Source organism: Hyla sarda, chromosome 6, assembly GCF_029499605.1.
Source record: "Hyla sarda isolate aHylSar1 chromosome 6, aHylSar1.hap1, whole genome shotgun sequence".
Lineage (NCBI taxonomy): Eukaryota > Metazoa > Chordata > Amphibia > Anura > Hylidae > Hyla > Hyla sarda.
Window position 1 is genome coordinate 199,092,133 of NC_079194.1, and position 26,387 is coordinate 199,118,519.

The 26,387-nt window shown below is 43.5% G+C and overlaps 2 protein-coding genes across 10 annotated transcripts in view; one reads left to right on the top strand and one right to left on the bottom strand.

The window, feature by feature from the left end:
* Positions 1 to 1,605: 1,605 nt before the first annotated feature.
* Positions 1,606 to 25,218, bottom strand: CMC2 (C-X9-C motif containing 2). Of its 7 annotated transcripts, none has more exons than XM_056526148.1 (6): positions 25,194 to 25,218; positions 19,211 to 19,241; positions 14,960 to 15,006; positions 11,963 to 12,033; positions 3,766 to 3,837; positions 1,606 to 1,800 (listed from the first exon to the last, which is right to left on the bottom strand). In XM_056526148.1, the coding sequence occupies exons 1-6, from the start codon at positions 25,198 to 25,200 to the stop codon at positions 1,717 to 1,719; spliced, it is 312 nt and encodes a 103-aa protein (XP_056382123.1). In that variant the 5' UTR covers positions 25,201 to 25,218; the 3' UTR covers positions 1,606 to 1,716. The 7 variants fall into 7 exon arrangements, with proteins under 7 accessions (XP_056382123.1, XP_056382128.1, XP_056382124.1 ...); XM_056526153.1 differs by lacking the exon at positions 25,194 to 25,218 and adding an exon at positions 24,759 to 24,897 and having other exon boundaries at positions 11,963 to 12,060; positions 14,981 to 15,006; XM_056526149.1 differs by lacking the exon at positions 25,194 to 25,218 and adding an exon at positions 24,759 to 24,897.
* The window catches only part of CENPN (centromere protein N), a 56,660-nt gene continuing 54,870 nt past the window's right edge, over positions 24,598 to 26,387 (top strand). The window contains exons 1-2 of one of the 3 annotated variants that reach the window (XM_056526144.1): positions 24,996 to 25,080; positions 25,125 to 25,151. In XM_056526144.1, coding sequence (XP_056382119.1) covers positions 25,079 to 25,080; positions 25,125 to 25,151 — 29 coding nt within the window. In that variant the 5' untranslated portion in view covers positions 24,996 to 25,078. Of the gene's footprint in view, positions 24,689 to 24,995; positions 25,152 to 26,387 lie in introns of those variants that run through there. The other 2 variants (XM_056526146.1, XM_056526145.1) reach the window with 2 other exon arrangements.

Sequence of the window (26,387 nt, forward strand, 5' to 3'; positions counted from 1 at the left end):
CGCAGGACGCAGCAGGAGCCAGAAGTAGCGTGGACCCCGGGAATAAAATCGGGGATAGGGGAGGCAATGGGGCCAGGGCGGTGCGGTGGAGGGTGCAACGCGGTGCGGCGGGTCGGGGGCGGTCGCCGTGCGGGCGGGTCATTATCGGCAAGGTAATTGCTGATACCGATAATGCCCAAAATCTTGATTATCGGCCGAGTATATCGGCCAAACCAATAATCGGTCGATCCCTAATTCCTATGGCAATGCATTGAACAGTGTAAGAGATCAGAGCATGCAATTTTATAGCCACTAGAGGGGGCTATAACACTGCATGAAAAAGGGAATGTGATTTAACCCCTTTCCTAAAAATCAGAATCACCCCCCTTTTCCCATTTTGTGTAAATAAAAACATACATATGTTATATCGCCACGTGCGTAGATGTCCGAACAATAAAAATATATTGTTAATTAAACCACACAGTCAATGGCGTACGCACAAAAAAATTCCTAAGTCCAAAATAGCATCTTTTTGGTCACTTTTTATACCATAAAAAAAAAAGAAAAAAAAAAAGTGATTAAAAAGTCCATTTAAAACAAAAATGATACCAATAAAAACTGCAGATCATGGCACAAAAAATTTGCCTTAATATCGCACCGTTCGTGGAAAAATTAAAAAGTTATTGGGGGCAGAAGATGATAATTTTAAACATAAATTGTCGTGCATGTAGTTATGATTTTTTCCAGAAGTACGACAAAATCAAACCTATATAAATAGGGTATCAATTTAATCGTATGGACCTATAGAATAAAGATAAGGTGTAATGTTTTACCGAAAAATGTACTGTGTAGTAACGGAAGCCTCCAAAAGTTACAAAATGGCGTTTTTTCTTCAATTTTGTCACACAATTATTTTTTTTCCCCATTTCACTGTAGATTTTTGGGTAAAATGACTGATGTCATTACAAAGTAGAATGGGTGGCGCAAAAATAAAAAAGCCATCATATGGATTTTTATGTGCAAAATTTAAAGGGTTATGATTTTTAAAATGGGAAAAAATGAAAGTGCAAAAAACTGAAAAACGCTTGGTCCTTAAGGGGTTAAAGAAGAAGTCCCATGCCCGATCAATACAGAAAAACTGCGGATAGGGCATATGTTTTAGATCGCGGGGGGGTCGTAGTTCTGTGGCCCACGCGATCGTCTGTACGGAGCCCCGGCTCTCCCACAGAGTGGTGCATCACAACCCCCTCCATATATCTCTATGGGTTAGCCGAACATCTCTCCCATAGAGATAGAAGGAGGGGGGTTTGGTACAGGAGATCGCAGGGGGCCACAGCACTCAGACCCCCCACGATCTAAAACTTATTCCCTATCCTGCAGATAGGGGACACGTTTTTATGTACAGATCAGACATGGGATTTCTCCTTTAATGTGTTATATAAAGTGGAGTTGTGTTTCTAGCAATAATGTTATGTGTAGTGTCTGAGGTGACAGTGGATCTCATGCATTTGGTATTACAGTGTATCAACTGTGTTACTTTAAGAAGACAAAAAAAGTTAATGCACTGATAGGGTCCTGAGAAATTTCTTTGAGACACATTACAGAAATATGTAAAAACTTTGTTTAAAAAAAAAAAAATCAGCTGTTTTATTTAGGCAATTAAATAAATACAGTGTTCTTGGCAAGGCTTCAGATGAATATCAGTTTCCTCAATGTTTTGCAAGTCAGGGTCATCTCTCAATCTTCCACCTTACTGGCCTCTAATATTTTCTTTTTTACCCTTTCTGACCTAGCGCGGCTTTCAGCTCTCTTGTCCTCATACTGAAAAGACAAAAAGAAAATCATAGCTTAACAGGAGTAGTAGCAGCGGTGATAATAAACACTATAACTTATAATTACACAATACATGGGACTTTTTGATCACTTAATTTTTTTCTGGTATATAAAGTGACCAAAAATCATCAATTCTGGACTTTATATTTTTTGTGTGTGTGTGTGTTTATGCTATTAACCATGCAGTTCATTAACATTATATTTTAATAGCTATGACATTTCTGCATGTGGTAATACCACACGTTTATTTTTGTTTACATTAAAAAAAAATTTTTTAAATAAAATAATGTAAAGAGAAAAAGGGGGTGATTCAAACTTTAGTTGGGTGGGATAAGGGTTTATTCACATTTATTACATTACTTTAAAAAAAAATAATTGGTCCCCATAGGAAGCGATAACCTGAAACGTTAGATTGCTAACAGGTATCAGTGTTAGCGGTGCCCTGCTTCGCCAGCCTGCAAAAATAATTCATATCGGACAGCAGAGGCAGGTAGGGACCCTCTAGCAGTCATGTCTGCTGAGGTGGTGGTGGTCCCGATCAGCTGCAGTAAAGGACTGGCACCAGTATTTTACTGGTTTTAGGTTTTGCAGGAATGGTTAATCACCTGCAGCCACCCCTGGCTATCGATACCAGCTGTGGCCAGACAGCTATAATGAAGGATCACTTCAGAATCCTGCTTCAAAGATGCCCCCCAGGATTTACCCATTTGCTCAGGGAAGGGAATGGGTAAACGGCCAAAATAATGCTGGTGGTGGGGGTTTAAAAAAGTAAAAAAATTAAATAAAATATGAAATAAAGAACTGAAAAAAATGACAAAGTCTACAAAAAATTTATTTAGCAATAATTTCCAACAAGGAATACTATGGAGAACTCTAAACTGACATGCCCCCTTTTCTTAAACATGATTATTCCTATTGGTTCCTTATGTGCTATGGTTTATAAAGCAAAAACAAAGTTATCAAGGGAAGAAACATTTTTCTTTGTGACTTCGATCTTACCCTCAGTGTACCGGGAGGTGGTCGTATACTATGGCGGTCAAGTATATAGAACCTGTATTAATGACCATAGCGGTGGACCTGTGAAGGGATTGTCCTTTTTAGGGTTAATTGTATCGCTGGTCTCTAGATTGCTTTACTACGGTTATTGGTTTAGTGGCATCTTATTTGGATTGTATCTAGGATTTCATTTATACTTTGAATACCTTGTTTGATGGTCCTCGTTTGCAACACAAGTATATTGATCTGATGGGTCTTATATCGACTGTACCTATTGTTGGATTGTACCCAGTGTTGGACTGATGGTGTCCATTGCTTCTCTTTCTCTTCTATTCGAAGGAGGTGAATTAATGAGATGTTATCCCTAGTTCATTATTGGAAGTAGGTGATCATCACATAGAAATTTGGCTCACATTGACCCCTTACGTAACACCACATGTATGGGTTTGGGACACTTTTCTTACCATATCAAGGTTAAAACAACATAAGAGAGGCAACACAAGAGAGATCAATGTATTGTATTGTTAGCCTAGCTTCATGTGCTTTTATGTTGTCATGCTTTATTTATGCTTTTTTTTAATGTATTGATGTCCTCTGTTGCCACATTTGTCCTCTCTCTCTCCCTATTTTTATAGTGGAAGGGAGTGATATATGCTACTTTATAATTATTTGACCGTATTGACGTATTTGACGTATACACATTCTGTTTAAACCCCTGATGAACCGTACTATTAATCTGGGTACGGGGAAACGCGTTGGGTATAGGTGTATATATAGGGATTGACCTCACTGTATCTGAATGTATTTATAACCGGTGCAATTTTTTTACTTTGTTTGTGTTTTTTTGCATTTTGTAAGAAAGAATTAATTTTAGCTTTGTTTTATGGTTTTTGGAATTTGAGAATAGCTTTAATAGAGATATCTATATAGTCTGTGATAGAGTGACTTCGATCTTACCTCTGTTTTTAGGCACTTTCTCATCTGTCTGTCAATATCATTGCAATGTCCCAAAAATTTCAAAAACTTGTTCTGAAATGATTAAAAAAAAAAAATCCTTGATTTTGCAGCAAAATATTAATGGTAATTCACAGAAAGCTGAACTTGTATCCTTCCATAGAACTGTAGGTATACCTACAACATTTGAATAACTTTGCACAGAAAACTAATGAAAGTTCGGCTATATCTGCAATGTGAGAAATCTAATATTAAAAATAAAGATCAGGAAGAACCCTTTATCCTGTCCACAGACAACTGAGCAAACGCACCACATCTGCTGTGTTGCCTCTAAGGTACATAACAATCCCATGGATAAGGGAGTAATAGCCGATAACTTATACTGGAATATCGGTATAGGTTATCGGCCTCAAAGTTCACAGATTATCAGTATTGGCCCTAAAAAAAAAAAAAAAATCAATAATCGGTCGATCCCTACCCAATACCATTTTTTTAAAGACCAAGTACGAGTACAGATACTTTTTCTTAAGTACTCGCCGATACCAGTTACCGATACTTTTTTCAATGTCAAGTGACAAAGTTTTTTTTTTTCACTTAAGGGTATGTTCACACATGCGGATCGGCCGCTGAAGGACCGCTACATGTTGCCATTTAGATGTTCCTGCTCGGAGCGACAATACGAGCAGACACTGAAGCGATGTGCGCGGCGACTCACACATCGCTTCAGTGTGTCATAGATGTGCCGATCCGAGCAGGCACATCTAAAGGCAACAAGTAGCGGTCCTTCAGCTGCATAAAATACGCTGTGGATCCATCCGTGTGAACGTATACTTAACCCCTTCCCGCAGAATGACTTATATAAAAGTCATGTTATGCTGGTAGTTCGTGCATCATGACGTTTATATAAGTCAGTTAACCTGGTGATGCGGGCAGAGCGGGGGAAGAGGATCCCAAGAGCTGCGGGGGGCACTGGGGCACATACCTGGGACTGGCAGCAGGTACAGGAGGCGGCAGGCAAGTGGAGAAGGCAGCGGCGGCATGAGAGGCAGCAGTGAAGATCGCTGTAAAGTGATCTTCATTGCTGCTTCTAGGAGTTTCAAAACTACAACTCCCAGCATGCCCAGACAGCCTTTAGCTGTCCGGGCATAATGGGAGTTGTAGTTTTGCAACATCTGGAGGGCCACACTTTGGAGACCACTGTGCAGTGGTCTCCAATCTGTGCTCTTCCAGATGTTGCAAAACTACAAATCTCAGCATGCCCAGACAGTCCAGGCATGCTGGGAGTTGTAGTTCTGTAACATCTTGCCCTAAGATGTTGCTAAACTACAACTCCCAGCATGCCTAGGCAGTCTGGGCATGCTTGGAGTTGAAGTTTTGCAACATCTGGAGGGCTACAGTTTGGACACCACTACACAGTGGTCTCCAAACTGTTCTCCTCCAGTTTTTGCAAAACTACAGCTGTCTGGGCATGCTGGGAGTTGTAGGTTTTCAACTCAATCTAACACTTATCCCCTATACTTAGTCCCAGAAGATTAGAAAGAAAGTCATACACAAGCATGTTAAAAGGTAAAGGATGTAAGATCATCCTTAACCCCTTAAGGACACAGCCCATTTTCACCTCTAGGACGCAGCCCTTTTTTGCACATCTGACCACTGTCACTTTAAACATTAATAACTCTGGAATGCTTTTACTTATCAATCTGATTCCGAGATTATTTTTTCGTGACATATTCTACTTTAACATAGTGGTAAATTTTTGTGGTAACTTGCATCCTTTCTTGGTGAAAAATCCCAAAATTTGATGAAAAAATTTAAAATTTAGCATTTTTCTAACTTTGAAGCTCTCTGTTTGTAAGGAAAATGGATATTCCAAATATTATTTTTTTTGGATTCACATATACAATATGTCTACTTTATATTTTCATCATAAAATTGACAAGTGTTTACTTTTGGAAGACACCAGAGGGCTTCAAAGTTCAGCAGCAATTTTACAATTTTTCACAAAATTTTCAAACTCGCTATTTTTCATGGACCAGTTCAGGTTTGAAGTGGATTTGAAGGATCTTCATATTAGAAATACCCCATAAATGACCCCATTACAAAAACTGCACCCCCCAAAGTATTCAAAATGACATTCAGTAAGTGTTTTAACCCTTTAGGTGTTTCACAGGAAAAGCAGCAAAGTGAAGGAGAAAATTCAAAATCTTCATTTTTTACACTTGCATGTTCTTGTAGACCCAATTTTTGAATTTTTACAAGGGGTAAAAGGATAAAATTTATACTTGAATTTGTAGCCCAATTTCTCTCGAGTAAGCACATACCTCATATGTCTATGTAAATTGTTCGGCGGGCGCAGTAGAGGGCTCAGAAGCGAAGGAGCGACAAGGGGATTTTGGAGAGTACGTTTTTCTGAAATGGTTTTTTGGGGGCATGTTGCATTTAGGAAGCCCCTATGGTGCCAAAACAGCAAATAAAAAAAACATGGCATACCATTTTGGAAACTAGACCCCTTGAGGAACGTAAAAAGGAATTAAGTGAGCCTTAATACCCCACAGGTGTTTCATGACTTTTGCATATGTAAAAAAAATAATAATAATTTTTCACTAAAATGTGTGTTTCCCCCCAAATTTCACATTTTTGCAAGGGTTAATAGCAGAAAATACCCCCCAAAATGTGTAACCCCATCTCTTCTGAGTATGGAGGTACCCCATAAGTTGACCTGAAGTGCATTACGGGCGAACTACAATGCTCAGAAGAGAAGGAGTCATATTTGGCTTTTTGAGAGCAAATTTTGCTCGGGGGGCATGTCGCATTTAGGAAGCCCCTATGGTGCCAAAACAGCAAATAAAAAAAACATGGCATACCATTTTGGAAACTAGACCCCTTGAGGAACGTAAAAAGGAATTAAGTGAGCCTTAATACCCCACAGGTGTTTCATGACTTTTGCATATGTAAAAAAAATAATAATAATTTTTCACTAAAATGTGTGTTTCCCCCCAAATTTTACATTTTTACAAGGGATAATAGCAGAAAATACCCCCCAAAATTTGTAACCCCATCTCTTCTGAGTATGGAAATACCCAATAAGTGGACGTGAAGTTCACTGGGGGCGAACTACAATGCTCAGAAGAGAAGGAGCATCATTGAGCTTTTGGAGAGAGAATTTGGCCATGTGCATTTCCAAAGCCCCCCGTGGTGCCAGAACAGTGGACCCCCCACATGTGACCCCATTTTTAAAACTACACCCCTCACGGAAGGTAATAAGGGGTGCAGGGAGAATTTACACCCCACTGGCATTTGACGGATCTTTGGAACAGTGGGCTGTGTAAATTAAAAATTTTATTTTTCATTTTCACAGACCCCTGTTTCAAAGATCTGTCAGACACCTGTGGGGCGTAAATGCTCACTGTACCCCTTATTACATTACATGAGGGGTGTAGTTTCCAAAATGGGGTCATATGTGGGTATTTATTGTTTTGCACTTATGTCAGAACCGCTGTAAAATCAGCCACCCCTGTGCAAATCACCAATTTAAACCTCAAATTTACATGGTGCACTCTCCCTTCTGAGCCTTGTTGTGCGTCCCCAGAACACTTTGCGCCCACATATGGGGTATCTCCGTCCTCAGGAGAAAATGCGTTACAAATTTTGGAGGCTTTTTTTCTTTTACCGCCTGTGAAATTTTAAAGTATGGGGCAACACCAGTATGGTAGTGTACAAAAATGTTTTTTTTTTTTACACTAACATGCTGGTGTAGACCCCAACTTTACCTTTTCATAAGGGGTAAAAGGAGAAAAAGCCCCCCAAAATTTGTAACACAATTTCTCCCGAGTACGGCAATACCCCATATGTGACCCTAAACTGTTGCCTTGAAATACGCCAGGGCTCCAAAGTGAGCGCGCCATGCGCATTTGAGGCCTAAATTAGGGATTTGCATAGGGGTGGACATAGGGGTATTTTACACCAGTGATTCTCAAACAGGGTGCCTCCAGCTGTTGCTAAACTCCCAGCATGCTTGGACAGTCAATGGCTGTCCGGAAATGCTGGGAGTTTTTGTTTTGCAACAGCTGGAGGCTCCGTTTTGGAAACACTGCTGTAGGATACGTTTTTCATTTTTATTGGGGGGGAAGGGGTGGTGGTGGGGGGGGGGGCAGTGTACGTGTGTATATGTAGTGTTTTACTCTTTATTTTATGTTAGTGTAGTGTAGTGTTTTTAGGTTACATTCACACTGACGGCGGATTACACTGAGTCTCCCGCTAGGAGTTTGAGCTGCGGCTGCTGCAGCTCAAACCTGAAGCAGGGAATTCACTGTAATCCGCCGCCAGTGTGAATGTAACCTGCACATTCACATGGGAGGGGGGGGGGGGGGGGGGAACTACAACTCCCAGCATGCACTGACAGAAGGTGCATGCTGGGAGTTGTAGTTTTGCAACAGCTGGAGGCACACTGGTTGGAAAATACTGAGTTAGGTAATAGAACCTATTACCTAACTCGGTATTTCCCAACCAGTGTGCCTCCAGCTGTTGCAGAACTACAACTCTCAGCATGTACTGATTGCCAAAGAGAATGCTGGGAGATGTAGTTATGCAACAGCTGGATGCACGCAAGTACAACTCCCAGCATGCCGAGACAGCCATTTGCTGTTCCTGAATGCTGGGAGTTGTAGTTTTGCAAGATTTAGAGGGGTTCAGGCTAGAGATCACTGACAGTGGTCTCTAAACTGTGGCCCTCCAGATGTTGCAAAACTACAAATCTCAGCATGCTAAGACAGCAAACTGCTGTCTGGGCATGCTGGGAGTTGTAGTTTTGTAATATCTGGAGGGCTACAGTTTAGAGACCACTGTCAGTGATCTCTAGCCTGAACCCCTCTAAATCTTGCAAAACTACAACTCCCAGCATGCCAACACAGCAAACAGCTGTTAAGGCATGGTGGGAGTTGTAGTTTTGCAACATCTGGAGGGCGACAGTTTAGAGACCACTCTCTAAACTGTCGCCCTGCAGATGTTGCTAGGCAACAGACTCTGGACACGCGGCGTCATACTTACCTCCACCGCCGCCGTGATCACAGCCGCCGCCGCCGCCGGGTAAGTGATCGCCGCCGCCGCCGCCGCTACTACACGGTTCCCCCCGCTGTGCCCGGACACCGATGGGCGAGCATAGCGCGGGGAACCGAACTTTAACCCCCCCGCCCCCAGTCTACTATTGGTCGGCCGCTCCGCCGATCAATAGCAGGGATAGGAGGGGTGGCAACCCTGCCACCTCACTCCTATCTCTTCAAGGGGGATCGAGGGTGTCTTGGACACCCCCGATCCCCCTTATTTTATCGCGGCGCCGCGATTGATGGGCAGGGGGAGAGCGCTCCCCCTGCAAACACCATAGATGCCATGATCAGACTGATCACGGCATCTATGGGGTTAATGCTGCCGGGACCGGCGCGATCGCGGCCCCGGCAGCTGCGGTGGGACTCCGGCTGTGATTGACAGCTGAGTCCCACCCGCGATCTCCTGCGCTGCCCGCGGCAGAGCAGGAGATCGCTTGGACGTATGCATACGTCCATTTGCGCGAACGTGTAATTCGCCTGGACGTATGCATACGTCCAATAGCGGGAAGGGGTTAAGCAACTTAAACATAGAAACATAGAATGTGTCGGCAGATAAGAACCATTTGGGCCATCTAGTCTGCCCAATAATCTGAGTACTATGAATAGTCCCTGGCCCTATCTTATATGGAGGATAACCTTTTGCTTATCCCATGCATGTTTAAACTCCTTCACTGTATTTGCAGCGACCACTTCTGATGGAAGGCTATTCCATGCATCCACTACTCTCTCAGTAAAGTAATACTTCCTGATATTACTTTTAAACCTTTGCCCCTCTAATTTAAAACGATGTCCTCTTGTGGTAGTTTTTCTTCTTTTAAATATGCTCTCCTCCTTTACCGTGTTGATTCCCTTTATGTATTTAAAAGTCTATCCCCTCTGTCTCTTCTTTCTTCCAAGCTATACATGTTAAGGTCCTTTAACCTTTCCTGGTAAGTTTTATCCTTCTGTACAGTGGCATGAGCACTTCTCACTTTCTACTGCTTATACCTCTCCCTATACATCCAAGCATTCTGCTAGCATTTCCTGCTGCTCTATTACATTGTCTTCCTACCTTTAAGTCTTCTGAAATAATTACTCCTAAATCCCTCTCCTCAGATACTGAGGTCAGGACTGTGTCAAATAATCTATATTCTGCCTGAGGATTTTTACGCCCCAGGTGCATTATCTTGCACTTATCCACATTAAATTTCAGTTGCCATAGTTCTGACCATTCTTCTAGTTTGCCCAAATCCTTTTCCATTTGGCGTATCCCTCCAGGAACATCAACCTTATTACATATCTTTGTGTCATCAGCAAAAAGACATACCTTACCATGGAGACCTTCTGTAATATCACTAATGAAGATATTAAACAATATTGGTCCCAGTACAGATCCCTGAGGTATCCCACTGGTGACAAGACCGTGCACTGAATATTCTCCATTGACTACAACCCTCTGTTGTCTGTTACTCAGCCACTGCCTAATCCACTCAACAATATTGGAGTCCAAGCTCAATGACTGTAGTTTATTGATAACTCTTCTATGTGGGACAGTGTCAAAAGCTTTACTAAAATCTAGATATTCAATGTCTACTGCCCCTCCGCCATCTATTATTTTAGTCACCCAGTCAAAAAAATCAATAAGATTTGTTTGACATGATCTCCCTGAAGTGAACCCATGTTGTTTTTCATCTTGCAATCCATGGGATTTTAGATGTTCCTATGACTACAGTTGCACATATTATACAGAAGTTTAAAGGTCCACAGGACTGTAGCCAACCTCCCTGGATGTGGCCACAAGAGAAAAATTCATGACAAATCCAAAAGACTGAGTTTGAAAGGTAACCAAAAATCCGCCACTGCTTGAGCCAAAGTGGACTTAAAGGATAACTCCAGGAACAACTTATCCCCTATCCCAAGGATAGGGCATAAGTGTTAGATCATGGGGTCCAACCGCTAGTTCAGGAGATTACGAGTGAGTCCTGTGGATAGAGAGTTACTTTTCGCTGCAGTACCCCTTTAATTTTGATTTAAAAAAAAAAAAAAAAAAAAAGACAAAGGTGATAATTAAAGTTATTTCAAGGAGCAAAGTGGGTTTTTCTGTCTTTAACGGAAGGGTACCAACAATTTTGTACATGTTTGTATGTTACTATGTATGTTTCATGAAAGCTAGAACCTATTAAACACAGTTTTGTGTAATATGTGTTTTGTGTATTGCTAGAAAGGTTAAAATAAATAAATAGCTGTGTAAACATCCTCTTAGGCCATGTTCACACAGCAGAATTCCAACGGGATTCAGCTGCACTGTGCACGAGGCAGAATATTCGCACACACATTCATTCTTTGTTTGGAGTCCGCACAGAATGCATCTTTGAGATGGCGCATTCCTGTGTGGTCCTAGCGCCGGCATATTATGCCAGTGCCCTGCAGTGTCTGGAATCTCCGCACAGAGTTTCTCCATGTGGACATGCTGTCACGTGAATATAGCCTTACTGTGGGGATTACATTATTTTTTCCAGCCTCAGAGATAAAAGGATAAGGATTCCGGAACTTGACGACACCATTCTTATACAAGTGAATGCTCAAATTGATATATTCAAAAAGAGCTGAAGTTTTCTGTATCAGATGTGTTTCAAGACTGGACTGTTTCTCAATGATCAATGCAGATAATATATATGTCACTGTTCATTGAGAAAGAGACAGTTCAATCTTGAAAGGGTCTGATATGGCAAATAAAAATCGGATGTTTTCCGATATCGTTCTGAGCATTCACTTGTAAGCTGTTGGCGCTGTCAAGTCCCGGAATGTTTTTCCTTTTATCTCTGAGGCTACGACCGTTTGGCTAGAAACAACACCAATCTGACCTCAGGGAGGCTGCACCATAACACTTACCACTACATGCTGCTATGGTTGTTGTGTCTAATACACAAAATGTATTCACAATACAGTGTATTTTGTGACATGTGCCGTTCAATGAGAAGCTCTGCTTTTTTTCTTGCCTTAGACATACAATTTTTGCCACATAAGATAAACAGAATTTATGTATGTCATGGACAATGCCATGTACGGTCCTCTCTTTTGTCATTCTTAAACCATCCTCTATTTGAAGTAACACTTACGTCTAGGTGACATTGCTTCAGCAAATTAATGACCACGTTGCATTCATCCGTGTGTAGGTGAGGAGACAGGTCTGGATGCATCTTACATTAAGGAACAACTGTGTAGTTCAAGCACAGAAGAAAATGCAAAGCAATGAAACTGGCGTAAAGATTGAGTAAGTCATATACATAATGCTAAATATTAATTATCCAGACAGTCAGCAATTACTAGGTCTTTTCACTACAACAGTCGTGAGACTCAAGGTACTTTAAAGAATTTCACTATAATGTGCTTTCATCACAATTAAACCATATCATTTCATCACAATTTCGAGCTCTATACCTGCTGTCAATTCATTTTTTTTTGCTCTAGAAGTTGACATTTTTAAAAAAGTTTTCCCATCTACTGAATTGTAACAAAAACTGCACCAAAACTACATCTACATGTGACTTGTGTTGTACTTTTGAAGTGTTTACAAAAAAATTATAATAAACACCCTTACATAAAAAATAGGTCCTCATAATAAGACGTGTACACAAATTATTAGACACAAAAAAAATTATAAGAAATTATTGTAAGAAATTATTAGACATAAAAGTAGCATCACAATGGTCTAGATTTACTAATCTGCATTAAATTACTGTCCATAATAACCAATCACAGCTCAGCTTTCATTTTACCAGAGCTCATTAAAGGGGGTACTCCGCTGCTCAGCGTTTGGAACAAAATGTTCCGAATGCTTAGAGCCAGCAGCCCGTGACGTCATAGCCCCGTCCCCTCATGAAGGCACACCCCGCCCCCTCAATGCAAGTCTATGGGAGGGGGCGTGACGGCAGTCACGCCCCCTCCCATAGACTTGCATTGAGGGGGCGTGTTGTGACTTCATGAGGGGGGGGGGGCTATGACAATACGAGCTGACGGCGCCGGCTCTATGCATTCGGAACATTTTGTTCCAAACACTGAGCAGCGGAGTACCCCCTTTAGGCTATGAAAGCTGACATGTGATTGGTTGCTAGGGGAAAAACCAGACAGCATTGGTTTCAGGCAGATTGAAATATCTGGGCCATCCTGTCTACCAATTGCAGTAAAAAAAAACAACATGCATTGTAAGTGGTGCACTAAAAAAAAAAAAATAAATTATAATAATAATAATAATAATAAATTTGTGGTCCGAATTTTTGTAATATCTATAGACATCGTGAGATCTTACTTCACTATTCTAGTGAAGAATATAATTCAAATAAAGCAGTTTTATTTCTTAAGTTTACCAGTTAAAGGGGAACTGACAGGAGGGTACAGGTAGATAGTGCGGGGGATGCTGATTAAAACGCTTCACCAGTGCAGCCGTTCAGGAGATATTCATCTTGTTGCTCATATGGTATTTTCTTTTTAAAGGGGTACTCCTCTGCTCAGCGTTTGGAACAAACAGTTTTGAACGCTGGAGTCTGCGCTAGGAGCTTGTGATGTCATAGCCACGCCCTCTCATGACGTCACACCCCGCCCCCTCAGTGCAAGTCTATGGGAGGGGGTGTGACAGGCGGGGCTATGACATCACAAGCTCCCGGCTCCAGTGTTCAGAACAGTTTGTTCCAAACGCTGAGCAGCGGAGTACTCCTTTAACTGCACTGGAGGCTGCTACACTATGTGCAATGCTTTTTCTGTTTGTTTCAGCTGATAACCCCACCCCCCTTCACGGACATGTAGGGGGTTAGGGGTTAATATTTATAAAGGGGTGGGATTATAGATCAAAGGGGGCAGGGCTAAAGGGAGAAAACATTGCACATACAGCAGAAGCCGCCTCCCAATGCAGTTTAGAAGTAAAAAACCATTCTAGCAACAAGATGAATATCTCCTGAATGGCTGCACTGGCTTTAACCTGGTAAAAAGCGTTTGAATCAAGATCAACCGTATCACCAGCATCTACCTATATATTAAGATTAGTGCGGGTGACACTTCTGGCACCAATTCTCAGAAGCGGACTCCTAACCGGTTACTTGAGCTCCTGTCATGCAACATACCAGTCTGTTTCAATGTTGGGTATTACAAGCAGCACTAGCAGGGCAAGTTCTGTACAAGCAGTGAAACAGCAGTGGCTTCAGACTGACAAGAGAACAGGGAGGCAGCAGAAGTGTGAATGCAGCTCTGGAGGTTAATACTATATCTGCAAAATTACTAAACACTTATTTTCACCTTGAAATGCTGATTTATAAGCAGATCTTTACTGAAATGCTTTAAACTTTCCAGGAAGATCATTTCTTTTACAGTTGATATTTGTTCTTTTGGATGATGCACCACATAATGCTGGTGTGGTTTTGCCAGGGAGATGTGTTCAAGTAAAAACAATTAGGGTATGTTCAAACTATGGATTTGTAGCTGAATCTCCGCTAACGGAATTCAGCGAGCTGAGATAAAGTCTGGCAGCCAGCGGCGGGGGTAGGACCGCACGGCACTGCGCCATCACCATTGACGGCTAAGCAGTGCTCGCGTACTTCCGCGCAAAGAATGAACATGTTCTTTCTTTGTGCAAAACAATTTCAGCGGCAAAATTGTCCGCCGCTGAAACTCTGCAGTGTAAACGGGTCTCGCGGAAGTCCCATTCACACAGATGCTGACAATCACTGTGCGGAATTTCACTCGCGGAATTCCGCTCACGGCAGAATTTCCACACATCCGCACCAATTCTGCTTTCGCATGCATTTGGTTGGTTTCTGGCTTGTGCGGAATCTACATGCGGAAATTCAGAAGTGTGAATGGGAGTGCGGAATCCCCTAGAAGTCTATTAGGCTTTAATGTGATGCAGAATCTGTGCGGAATTCCACATGCGGAAATTCTGCCGTGTGAATAGACCCTTAGGCTAAGGCTATATTGTGATTTCTGGTTGCAAGACCAAAAAAAACAAAAACAAATCGAAACTCATGCAAGTGAACGGGTTACATGGTGACCCACAAGTGTCCACGACACTAAAATAAATCCATTGCCTTTGTAAAACCTATTTAATATAGACACTTAAAGGATACCAGCTCCTCCCCAAGACATACCATCACTGGATGTCATGTTGTGCCAACTAAAGGGACAAAAAAAAAAAAACATAAATTAATCTAGTGTTTGATATATTGTCATGAAGCATATTGTAAAGTGTTGTTTACTACAGTCAGGCACACTTGGGGAAATAACTTGTGCTTGGTTTTGCACCAATTGATTACTAAACCGGCAATAGTGTATATTTTAAGCGATACCAGAAGGATCATTGACTTAGTAGCCACTGCAGGGCTATGTGATTATCAAGTGGACATTGATCTCCCAATACGAGCTACACTCACACAAGATCTTCTGGCTATCAGTTTTAAACTATTGTTGTTGGGATTACATATCATTTTTAATAAAAAGAAGTAAAAGTTACATTTTAGGGGTATGAAATAGGGGTTTCACACCCCCGGCTTAGGCCTTGGGGTTTAGTAATCAATAGTTTTTTCGGCCCCTTACTACCCTTGGGTAGTTTGCTCAGCTAAATAGTTTTTCACCAAAACATGCACTATAAAAACAGAAAACCAAATGTCCCAGTTATAACCCGAATGCCCAACAAAATTAAAACTAATGGAGATTTAAAAAAAAAAAAAAAAACACACGGATTTCTTGGAGCAAAAATAAGCACTTAACTGCTGAATAAAAAAAAAAATAAATAAATAAAAAGATTTTGGCGCAGACTTAATCTATTGTCCCCATGTGTTACATAAGGGCTGGACAAATTTAATTTGAATCTAAGAGCCAGCAAAAAAAAAAAAAGTTAGGAGACAGGATTTTTGTTAAAATAACAAACTTAATTTATAACTACAGTTAACCCTACTAGTAGTTATAAAGGCTTTTTTGTACAGGAACCTATATTTTGGTGGGGCAGGAATACAGGAAATAATTTTTCATTTTTTCAAGCCACACCTTATACCTTATGTAAATTTGAGGCAAAGTCAATTGTAATCCTAGCCTATAGACATTTCATGAAGACCAAAAATAAATAAATGATTTAGTTCTCCTTGCAGAACTGCACTAAGTAAAATGTTTGCGTTTATGCGGTTGAACGCTCAGGCTCAGGAATGTGATAGTTCTGCACGTAGTCATACCGAAATAGGTTTATTTTTATTTAGAAAACTGGAAAATGGGTGATTAACTTTTTATTAGGGATAGGGAGATTATTTATACTTTCCAATAAACTGCCATTTAACATGGTTCACATGCTGTATATGATTTAGTATTTTTTAGCTAAAACCAGAGGTGGAACAGATACAGAGTAATTTGAATGCAAAGATTTGCACCTTTTTTTCTGTGTTTTGGCTAAAACCTACTGTTAAAAAGATATGTAATAAAAAAGAGGAAAAATGTATGGAGGCACCTATCAAAAAAAGCCTAAATACCCCAAAAAAATCACTGCCAAGGAAGTCCCATGAAATCACAATCCAAAATATAAAACTGTTAAACAGCAGTGGTGCTCGAAAAAAAAAAAGCAGAAGAAAACAAAATACCAGCATAAATGAAGGAATCCTGCAACTCACCGCATAAACAGACTGTCATGGAGATCCGGGAGTGTCAGCCTCTGAGCCCCCCGTGACACTACCGGATCTCCATGATGGTCTCTTTATGCTGAATTACAGACATGCGGTGAGTTGCAGGATTCCTTTATTTATGCTGGTATACTGTTAAAAAGTACTGTGAGTAGAGCTGGGCAGTATGACCACATATGTGTATCACAGTATTTTTGTTACTTATGGCGGTTCCAGGGTTTATAACTGTATCCCCCCCCCCCCAATCATATGACCCGCGAGCGCTGTTCTGCTTCTCCCCCCCCCCCCCCCCCCCAAATTAATTATCAGCCCAGCGCTGTCCCCATCGGGGAACTACTCACATGTCACCCGCAAGTGCTGCCCTCCTCGTCCTCCTGTTTGTTGCGGTCCACCAGCGCTGGAACTCTGTACTGTATGTTGTATCCCTATGCCCAGGCTGCAAAAGATAAACAAAATAAACTTTAACGCACCTTCCTACGATCCCCCGTCAGTCGGAGAGCCGTCAGCCTATCACCGGCCGCAGCGATGTTCTGCCTCGGCCAGTGATAGGCTGAGCCCACTGTCATGTAAGAAGCCATCCGGCTTCTTACAGGACAGTGGGCTCAACCTATCACCAGCCGAGGCGGAACATTGCTGCGGCCGGTGATAGGCTGATGGCTCTCCGACGTTCCCGTCCCCAGGAAGCAGGTCCGGACCGGCGGGGGATCGTAGGAAGGTGCGTTAAAGTTTATTTTGTTTATCTTTTGCAGCCCGGGCATAGGGATACAACGTACAGTACAGATTTCCAGTGCCCGCGGCCCGCGACAAACAGGAGGACAAGGAGGGCATTGCTTACAGGTGATATGTGAGTAGTTTCCAGATGATAATTAATTTGGGGGGGGGGGGCAGAACAGCGCTCGCGGGTCACATATGATTAGTTCCCCGATGACATCGGGGACAGCGCAGCGTTGATAATTAATTCCCGAGGGGGAGGGGCCCAAACAGTATTGCGGTATGGGAAAAATTCATATCGTGCAGCACAAAAATTTTGGTATTCGGTATGAACCGGTATACCGCCCAGCACTAACTGAGTGAACCCAGCCTGAGACTATGTTTTCACGGCGGAATAATTCAGACGGAATTTCTGTCAAAATTTACTGCACATTGTGGGAGATTTATCAAAGTGTGTGAGAGAAAAAGTGGACTGATTTTCCCACAACAACCAATCACAGCTCAATAATGAGCTGTGGTAAAGTGAAAGCTGAGCTGTGATTGGTTGCTGTGGGAAAATCACTCCACTTTTTCTCTCACACACTTTGATAAATCTGGGCCAATGATTGTGTTCGATGGGATTTCGCTGTCCCATTCACACTTCGCATTCCAGGTCTTTAATTTTGCAGAATCCCATTAAAGTCAACAGGGCTTTAAGTTTCTGTGTTTTGAGCGCACGGAAATTCTGCCAGAATTCCGGTCAAATTCCGCAAAACTGCGGAAAAAAATCCCCAGTCTGCTCATTGTTTCAGCAGAAAATACATTGCTGTCTATGGGGACAGCAATGTATGCAATCTACTAGCGGTCCTAGCATCCTGGCCAAGGTCGGAATCTCTGTCCAGAATTTACCTAGCCTTACGCTGAAAGTAGTGGCGCTACACAGACACTATTTATTTCTTTTAGCAGACGCAGTATATGCCAGATCACTAAAGGCCCATTCACACTAGGGAATCTCAATGGTCCAGATTTATCAAACTGTGTGAGAGAAAAAGTGGAGAGATTTTTCCACAGCAACCAATCACAGCTCAGCTAACAAGCTGTGGTAAAGTGAAAGCTGAGCTGTGATTGGTTGCTGGGGGAAAATCTCTCCACTTTTTCTCTCACAGTTTGATAAATCTGGGCCAATGGGATTCTGCTGCTCACTGCACACTACTGAAGTTCTGTAGCAGAACATCCGATGCAGAATTGGATTCCGTCACAAGATTGAACAGATTCAATCTTACGATGGAATCAACCAGAGAAGTCCCGGAACTACGCTGTGGTGAACACGACTGCGCTTACTGTACATGGCAAATTCCTTTGGACATTAAATGCAGATTCTGGGGGGTGGCTGCCGTATGCTAAATTCCCTTTTGGAAATTCCAGGCGGCGTTTCCATAGTGTAAACAGTGCCTTAGAATCCCTTTGTCCTGTGTTAAATCTCCCACCTACTCTCCCAAAAGAGTTTCTGCAGCAGCTTTGGTATGCCTGAAATGTCATAACATACCCTCTACTTTAAATGAAAGAAAATTAGGGAAAAACAACCCTGTAACCTGTATAAATATTCTCAGCAAGGGGCCTCAAGCTTTTATATGGTCACTGAACTGGTGGCGTCTAATATTCTTATACTTTACAGTAGGGGGCAGCAACAGCCCATAATATATATATATATATATATATATATATATATATATATATATATATATATATATATATATATATATATATATATATATATATATATATAGATAATGACATTACTAGGTGATTTCCCTACAGAGATAGAGGCCTCACACTAATACCAATGCAGCCATATATAGAGGGGCACCGATGCCCACTAGATGTTGCAAAACTACAATTCCCAGCATGTCCGGACAGCCGTTGGCTGTCCGGGCATGCTGGGAGTTGTGTTTTTTTTTTTTTTTCAAAAGCTTGAGGACCACTGCTCTATATGTATAAGCATTTGAGACCTAATGCTTACATTACCTCACAGCCTGTGGAAATCTCCTTTCTCTGGCTAAAGGAAACAAAATAAAAATTAATTTGCAGACTTTGAATGTCACAAAAGTTGCGATGTGACCCATGAGATGGTGGGGGTAAAGCATGAACATAGGTATTGCACAGGGGCGGACACAGACAACAGAGGGCCCCTGTGCAAAGAATGTGCCTGGGCCCCCCCCCCCCAAAAAAAAAAAGTAAAATGCCATAAAATTGCACTGCAACTCACATTAATTTGCATTAGATAGGCAGCAGTTCCCCCACATTAGGTAGCATAGATTCCCCACATTAGGTAGCATAGTTTCCCCACATTATGTAGCATATATTCCCCACATTAGGTAGCATTGCATAGTTTCCCCACATTAGGTAACGTAGCATAATTTCCCCACATTAGGCAGCGTAGCATATATTCCCCACATTAGGTAGCGCAGCATATATTCCCCACATTAGGTAGCGTAGCATAGATTCCCTACATTAGGTAGCGTAGCCCCACATTAGGTAGCGTAGCATAGCATATATTCCCCACATTAGGTAGCATGGCATAGATTCCCCACATTAGGTAGCGTAGCATATATTCCCCACATTAGGTAGTGTAGCAAAGATTCCCCACATTAGGTAGCATAGCATATATTCCCCACATTAGGTAGCATAGATTCCCCACATTAGGTAGCATAGCATATATTCCCCACATTAGGTAGCATAGATTCCCCACATTAGGTAGCATAGCATATATTCCCCACATTAGGTAGCATAGATTCCCCACATAAGGTAGCGTAGCATAACCCCAACAAACACACACACACTCTCACTCACCCACACACTCTTACCTGGCCTGCACTACTTACATTTGCCCATGGGGACTTCCTGGCAGAGGTGCGTGCTATAAGTGACATCATCGCACGCTCTGCGCTGGACGTCAGCGTCCAGGTGCTTGCGATGACGTCACTCACTGCACGCACCTCAGCCAGGAAGTCCCCATGGGCAGATGTAAGTAGCAGTTTAGTGACTGGGCAAGACTGGTTTCCCTGTCATATGTGCACTGGCAGGGCTGCCATCAGAAATTTCGGGGCCCCTTACACAACTCAAGGCCTGAGACCCCCACCGATCACCTCGGTTGAAGTGGTTCTCCAGCTGTTGGAAAGCTAAAACTCCCATCATGTCTGGAGAGCCTCAGGCAATGGGAGTTGTAGTTTTGTAACAGCTGAAGAGACACAGATTGGACACAGTTTTACCCATCATCACTGCAGAACTTACAAGTGACTACAGCTCTGATGGGACAGTCATAAGAACACACAATGATGTCAGTGACCTGAGTGACGTCTTCTTTTCTTCTTCATCTCGTCCAGAGACCAGGTCTTCCCCCAGCTCCATCTTCTCTGCAGAGTCTGACATCCAGACATCATTGGCTCCTCACTGTCAGCAGATCCTCATCCTCTGCATGAAGACAGTAATCATTATAACCTTGCCAGAAAGTGTAACCTAAATAAAATACTGCCCCACACTGTACCCTGAATATAATTCTGCTATACACTGTACCCACTAAATATAATACTGCCACACACTGTACCCTGAATATAATCCTGCCACACACTGTACCCTGAATATAATACTGCCACACACTGTACCATGAATAGCATACTGCCATACACTGTACCCACTAAATAAAATACTGCTATTCACTGTACCCACTAAATATAATACTGCCCCACACAGTACCCTAAATAAAATGCTGTCACACACTGTACCCTAAATAAAATACTGCCCCACACTGTACCCTAAATATAATATTGCCAGACATTGTACCCTGAATACAATACTGCTGTACACTGTACCCACTAAATATAATACTGCTATACACTGTATCCACTAAATATAATCCTGCTACACACTGTAACCTGAATATAATACTGCCACACACTGTACTCCGAATATAATACTGCCACACATTGTACCCACTAAATATAATACTGCCACACACTGTACCCTGAATATAATACTGCTATACACTGTACCCTGAATATAATAATACTATACACTGTACCCTGAATATAATACTGCTACACACTGTGCCCACTAAATATAATCCTGCCACACACCGTACCCTGAATATAATAATGCTATACACTGTAACCTGAGTATAATACTGCTATACACTGTACCCACTAAATATAATCCTGCCACACACTGTACCCTGAATATAATAATGCTATACACTGTAACCTGAATATAATACTGCTATACACTGTACCCACTAAATATAATCCTGCCACACACTATACCCACTAAATATAATACCTCTTATCCTCTGTGTCCTCATCATTCCTCATCACCCCCATAACCCCTGCCAAACCTCTCCTCAACACTACTATAACCACCCCCGCACCTCTCCTCATCACTACTATAACCCCCCCGCACCTCTCCTCATCACTACTATAACCCCCCCCGCACCTCTCCTCATCACTACTATAACCCCCCCACACACCTCTCCTCATCACTACTATAACCCCCCCACACACCTCTCCTCATCACTACTATAACCCCCGCACCTCTCCTCATCACTACTATAACCCCCGCACCTCTCCTCATCACTACTATAACCCCCGCACCTCTCCTCATCACTATTATAATGCCCCCTGCATCTCTCACCACCCCCATAACACCCCCCTGCACCTCTCTTCACCCCCATAACACCCTCCTGCACCTCTTATCACCCCCATAACCCCCCCTGCACCTCTCATCACCCCATAACACCCCCCCTCTCATCACCCCCATAACACCCCCTGCATCTCTCATCACTCCCATAACACCCCCTGCATCTCTCATCACTCCCATAACACCCCCTGCATCTCTCATCACTCCCATAACACCCCCTGCATCTCTCATCACCCCCATAACACCCCCTGCATCTCTCATCACCCCCATAACCCCCCTGCACCTCTCATCACCCCCATAACCTCCCCATGCACCTTTCATCCCCCCATAACACCCCCTGCACCTCTCATCCCCCCATAACACCCCCTGCACCTCTCATTACCCCCATAACACCCCCCTGCACCTCTCATTACCCCCATAACCCCCTGCACCTCTCATCACCCCCATAACCTCCCCATGCACCTTTCATCCCCCCATAACACCCCCTGCACCTCTCATCCCCCCATAACACCCCCTGCACCTCTCATTACCCCCATAACACCCCCCTGCACCTCTCATTACCCCCATAACCCCCTGCACCTCTCATCACCCCCATAACCTCCCCATGCACCTTTCATCCCCCCATAACACCCCCTGCACCTCTCATCCCCCCATAACACCCCCTGCACCACTCATTACCCCCATAACCCCCCCTCTCATCACCCCTATAACACCCCAAGCAAAAGTTCCCCTGCACCTCTCATCACCATTGTAGTCTGCACTACTATAACCCCCCCACACACCTCTCCTCATCACTACTATAACCCCCGCACCTCTCCTCATCACTACTATAACCCCCGCACCTCTCCTCATCACTACTATAACCCCCGCACCTCTCCTCATCACTATTATAATGCCCCCTGCATCTCTCACCACCCCCATAACACCCCCCTGCACCTCTCTTCACCCCCATAACACCCTCCTGCACCTCTTATCACCCCCATAACCCCCCCTGCACCTCTCATCACCCCATAACACCCCCCCTCTCATCACCCCCATAACACCCCCTGCATCTCTCATCACTCCCATAACACCCCCTGCATCTCTCATCACTCCCATAACACCCCCTGCATCTCTCATCACTCCCATAACACCCCCTGCATCTCTCATCACCCCCATAACACCCCCTGCATCTCTCATCACCCCCATAACCCCCCTGCACCTCTCATCACCCCCATAACCTCCCCATGCACCTTTCATCCCCCCATAACACCCCCTGCACCTCTCATCCCCCCATAACACCCCCTGCACCTCTCATTACCCCCATAACACCCCCCTGCACCTCTCATTACCCCCATAACCCCCTGCACCTCTCATCACCCCCATAACCTCCCCATGCACCTTTCATCCCCCCATAACACCCCCTGCACCTCTCATCCCCCCATAACACCCCCTGCACCTCTCATTACCCCCATAACACCCCCCTGCACCTCTCATTACCCCCATAACCCCCTGCACCTCTCATCACCCCCATAACCTCCCCATGCACCTTTCATCCCCCCACAACACACCCTGCACCTCTCATCACCCCATAACACGCCCTGCACCACTCATTACCCCCATAACCCCCCCTCTCATCACCCCTATAACACCCCAAGCAAAAGTTCCCCTGCACCTCTCATCACCATTGTAATCTGCAAACAACATAGCCCCCATCCAACCCCCCGCCCCCGGTTCACTTACCCTGCCGGGGTTCTGTGCAGCTGCTGCTCCTGTCACAGTGTTCCACTGCACGGGGAGGATCCGTCGGGAGGCTGCTGGACTGGAGATCGCGCCGGGACAGGTCAGGTGACTGGAGTAGACTTGCGTGCCTGCGCGGGGCACGTCGACTCCCATCAGCCCCTGGCCTGTCCGGCCCTGCCGTACTTCTTAAGGGGCCCGCGCCCTAGAAAGAGCGGGCCTCATAGTCCTGCGGGCCCCCCAGACTATGAGGCCCGGTCATAGTTCTGACAGGTACCCAGCCAGGAGTCAGTGAGTGACAGTCGCAGTCACTCACTGACTAGCCGGAAAAAAAAAAGTACAGGGACGTCCGGGCCTCCCTGAAGCTCCGGGCCCCATACAAGTGTATGGGTTTACCCCCTGATGGCGGCCCTGTCCACTGGGTCCGATGGTAGGACCGGCCCAGCGTGTGAGGGCGGGCCCCCTCCCACGCTGGGCCCCTGTGCAGCTGAACCGGCTGCACAGGCGATATGTCCGCCCCTGGTATTGCATCAGATCTACTCCCATCATCATGGCTTCCAAACTGTGGCCCTCCAGATGTTGCAAAACTACAACTCCCAGCATGCCAAGATAACCTTCAACATGGGCTACCAAATTAAAGGCTGTCCAGGCATGCTGGGAGTTGTAGTTTTGCACGAGCTAGAGAGAAACACAACTTGGGGAACCCTCCTCTAGATTCTACAGCAGGATTTCCCTGTCTAGCTGCTGCAAAACTACAACTTCCAGCATGCCCAGACATCCTTTATATGATAGACCATGTTAAGGGTTATCTGGGCATGCTGGGAGTTGTAGTTTTGTAACAGTTACAGGTTAGGTGGGGTCACTGATCCAGTGGTGTAAACATGTAGTCAGGACTGAACCAGTGACATCATCATCCTCCTTTATCATTATATAAGTTATGACCTTGGAACAGAGGGCAGGACATGACCTCACATGTCTCTGAGAAGAAGGGCAATGGGACACGTAAGGCTGCTGTGGCACTACATGTATGAGAATGCCAGCCTATGGGGTATGCTGGCACTTGTAGTTCCACAACAGCTGGCTGGTGATCTATAGGTAACCAAGCTTGTGAATAATCACTAACACATAACAAAAGAAGGCAAGATATATAAATTCCTCCGCTTACCTTTACAATGACCCTCTAACCACTTCAGCGACTTCTTTTTACATAACACCTAAAGAGCCGCATTCTTACTGGTTACAAAACCTGTCCATCATGGCTCATCCAGCCAATGAGGCAACAAATACATTTAAGAGGCGGGACCCTAAACACAACCAATGGCTAATAATTGGGCGGGGCGACAGACATCCAATCAATGGAAACTGTGTACGGTCTCAGGGGCGGGGTAACGTTTGGTCACCAGGCGACGTAGAAACTAGATGCGGGGCTGTTGTGATGGAGGCGCTATCACATGACGTCAACACAAGGGGACACGGAGTCGGGCTATGATTGGTGAAGACACCGGTAGTTAGCGCCGGTTTCGACGCCCGCGAGTGCCGAGATGTCGAAGCGGCAAAGGTGAGGATATAAAGGGAATCGGGGAGGCAGCTGCAGGCTTACATGTCATGGTATAACGCGCATGATCACGGCGGTAGAAGGCGGCGAAGTGTGTGTGTGGTGACTACTGCAGCTTTTCCCGCCTTTTTTACGATCATGGTAAATTTAAATTTGAAAGGCTAGAACAATCTGCAGCAGTCACCGTGGTATCAACTAAAACAGTATTTTCCAAACGGTGCCTCCAGCTGTTGCAAAACTACAACTCCCAGCATGCCCGGACAGCCTTTGGCTGTCCGGGCATGCTGGGAGTTGTAGTTTTGTAACAGTGGGTGATACACTGTTGGGGGAAAAAAACTGCACTACAGAGATCTCTAAAGTTGTATACTCTATACGTCCTCTACCAAAACAAATTCACTCATAAAAAACAATATGTACTTTGTTTATTACTCATTAAAAAGATACAAATAAAACAGTAAATGATGGTATTCACATACAGACAGCTAGTGTCCCCAATATCCATATTACTGTATATTAGCCATAGTATGTGTATCCCTTGTGGAGATAGCAATTGCAACCCCTGTGCATATGACTTAAAGCGTACCTGTCAGATCACTCAAAAAAAACAAAATACTGTTGCTCAGTATCTCATCCTGATCATGTACTTTGTATGTGTCTGTGACCTACATTTCTCTCAGAATTTAGCTTTATTTCTGAAATACCTTAACCCCTTAAGGACCCAGCCATTTTACACCTCAGGACCCGGCCATTTTTTGCAATTCTGACCACTGTCACTTTAAACATTACTAACTCTGGAATGCTTTTAGTTATCATTCTGATTCCGAGATTGTTTTTTCGTGACATATTCTACTTTAACATAGTGGTAACATTTTGTGGTAACTTGCATCATTTCATGGTGAAAAATCCCAACATTTTATGAAAAATTTGAAAATTTTGCATTTTTTTAACTTTGAAGCTCTCTGCTTGTAAGGAAAATGGATATTCCAAATCATTTTTTTTTTATTCACATATACAATATGTCTACTTTATGTTTGCATCATAAAATTGACGTGTTTTTACTTTTGAAAGACACCAGAGGGCTTCAAAGTTCAGCAGCAATTTTCCAATTTTTCACAAAATTTCCAAACTCACAATTTTTCATGGACCAGTTCAGGTTTGAAGTGGATTTGAAGGGTCTTCATATTAGAAATACCCCACAAATTACCCCATTATAAAAACTGCACCCCCCAGAGTATTCAA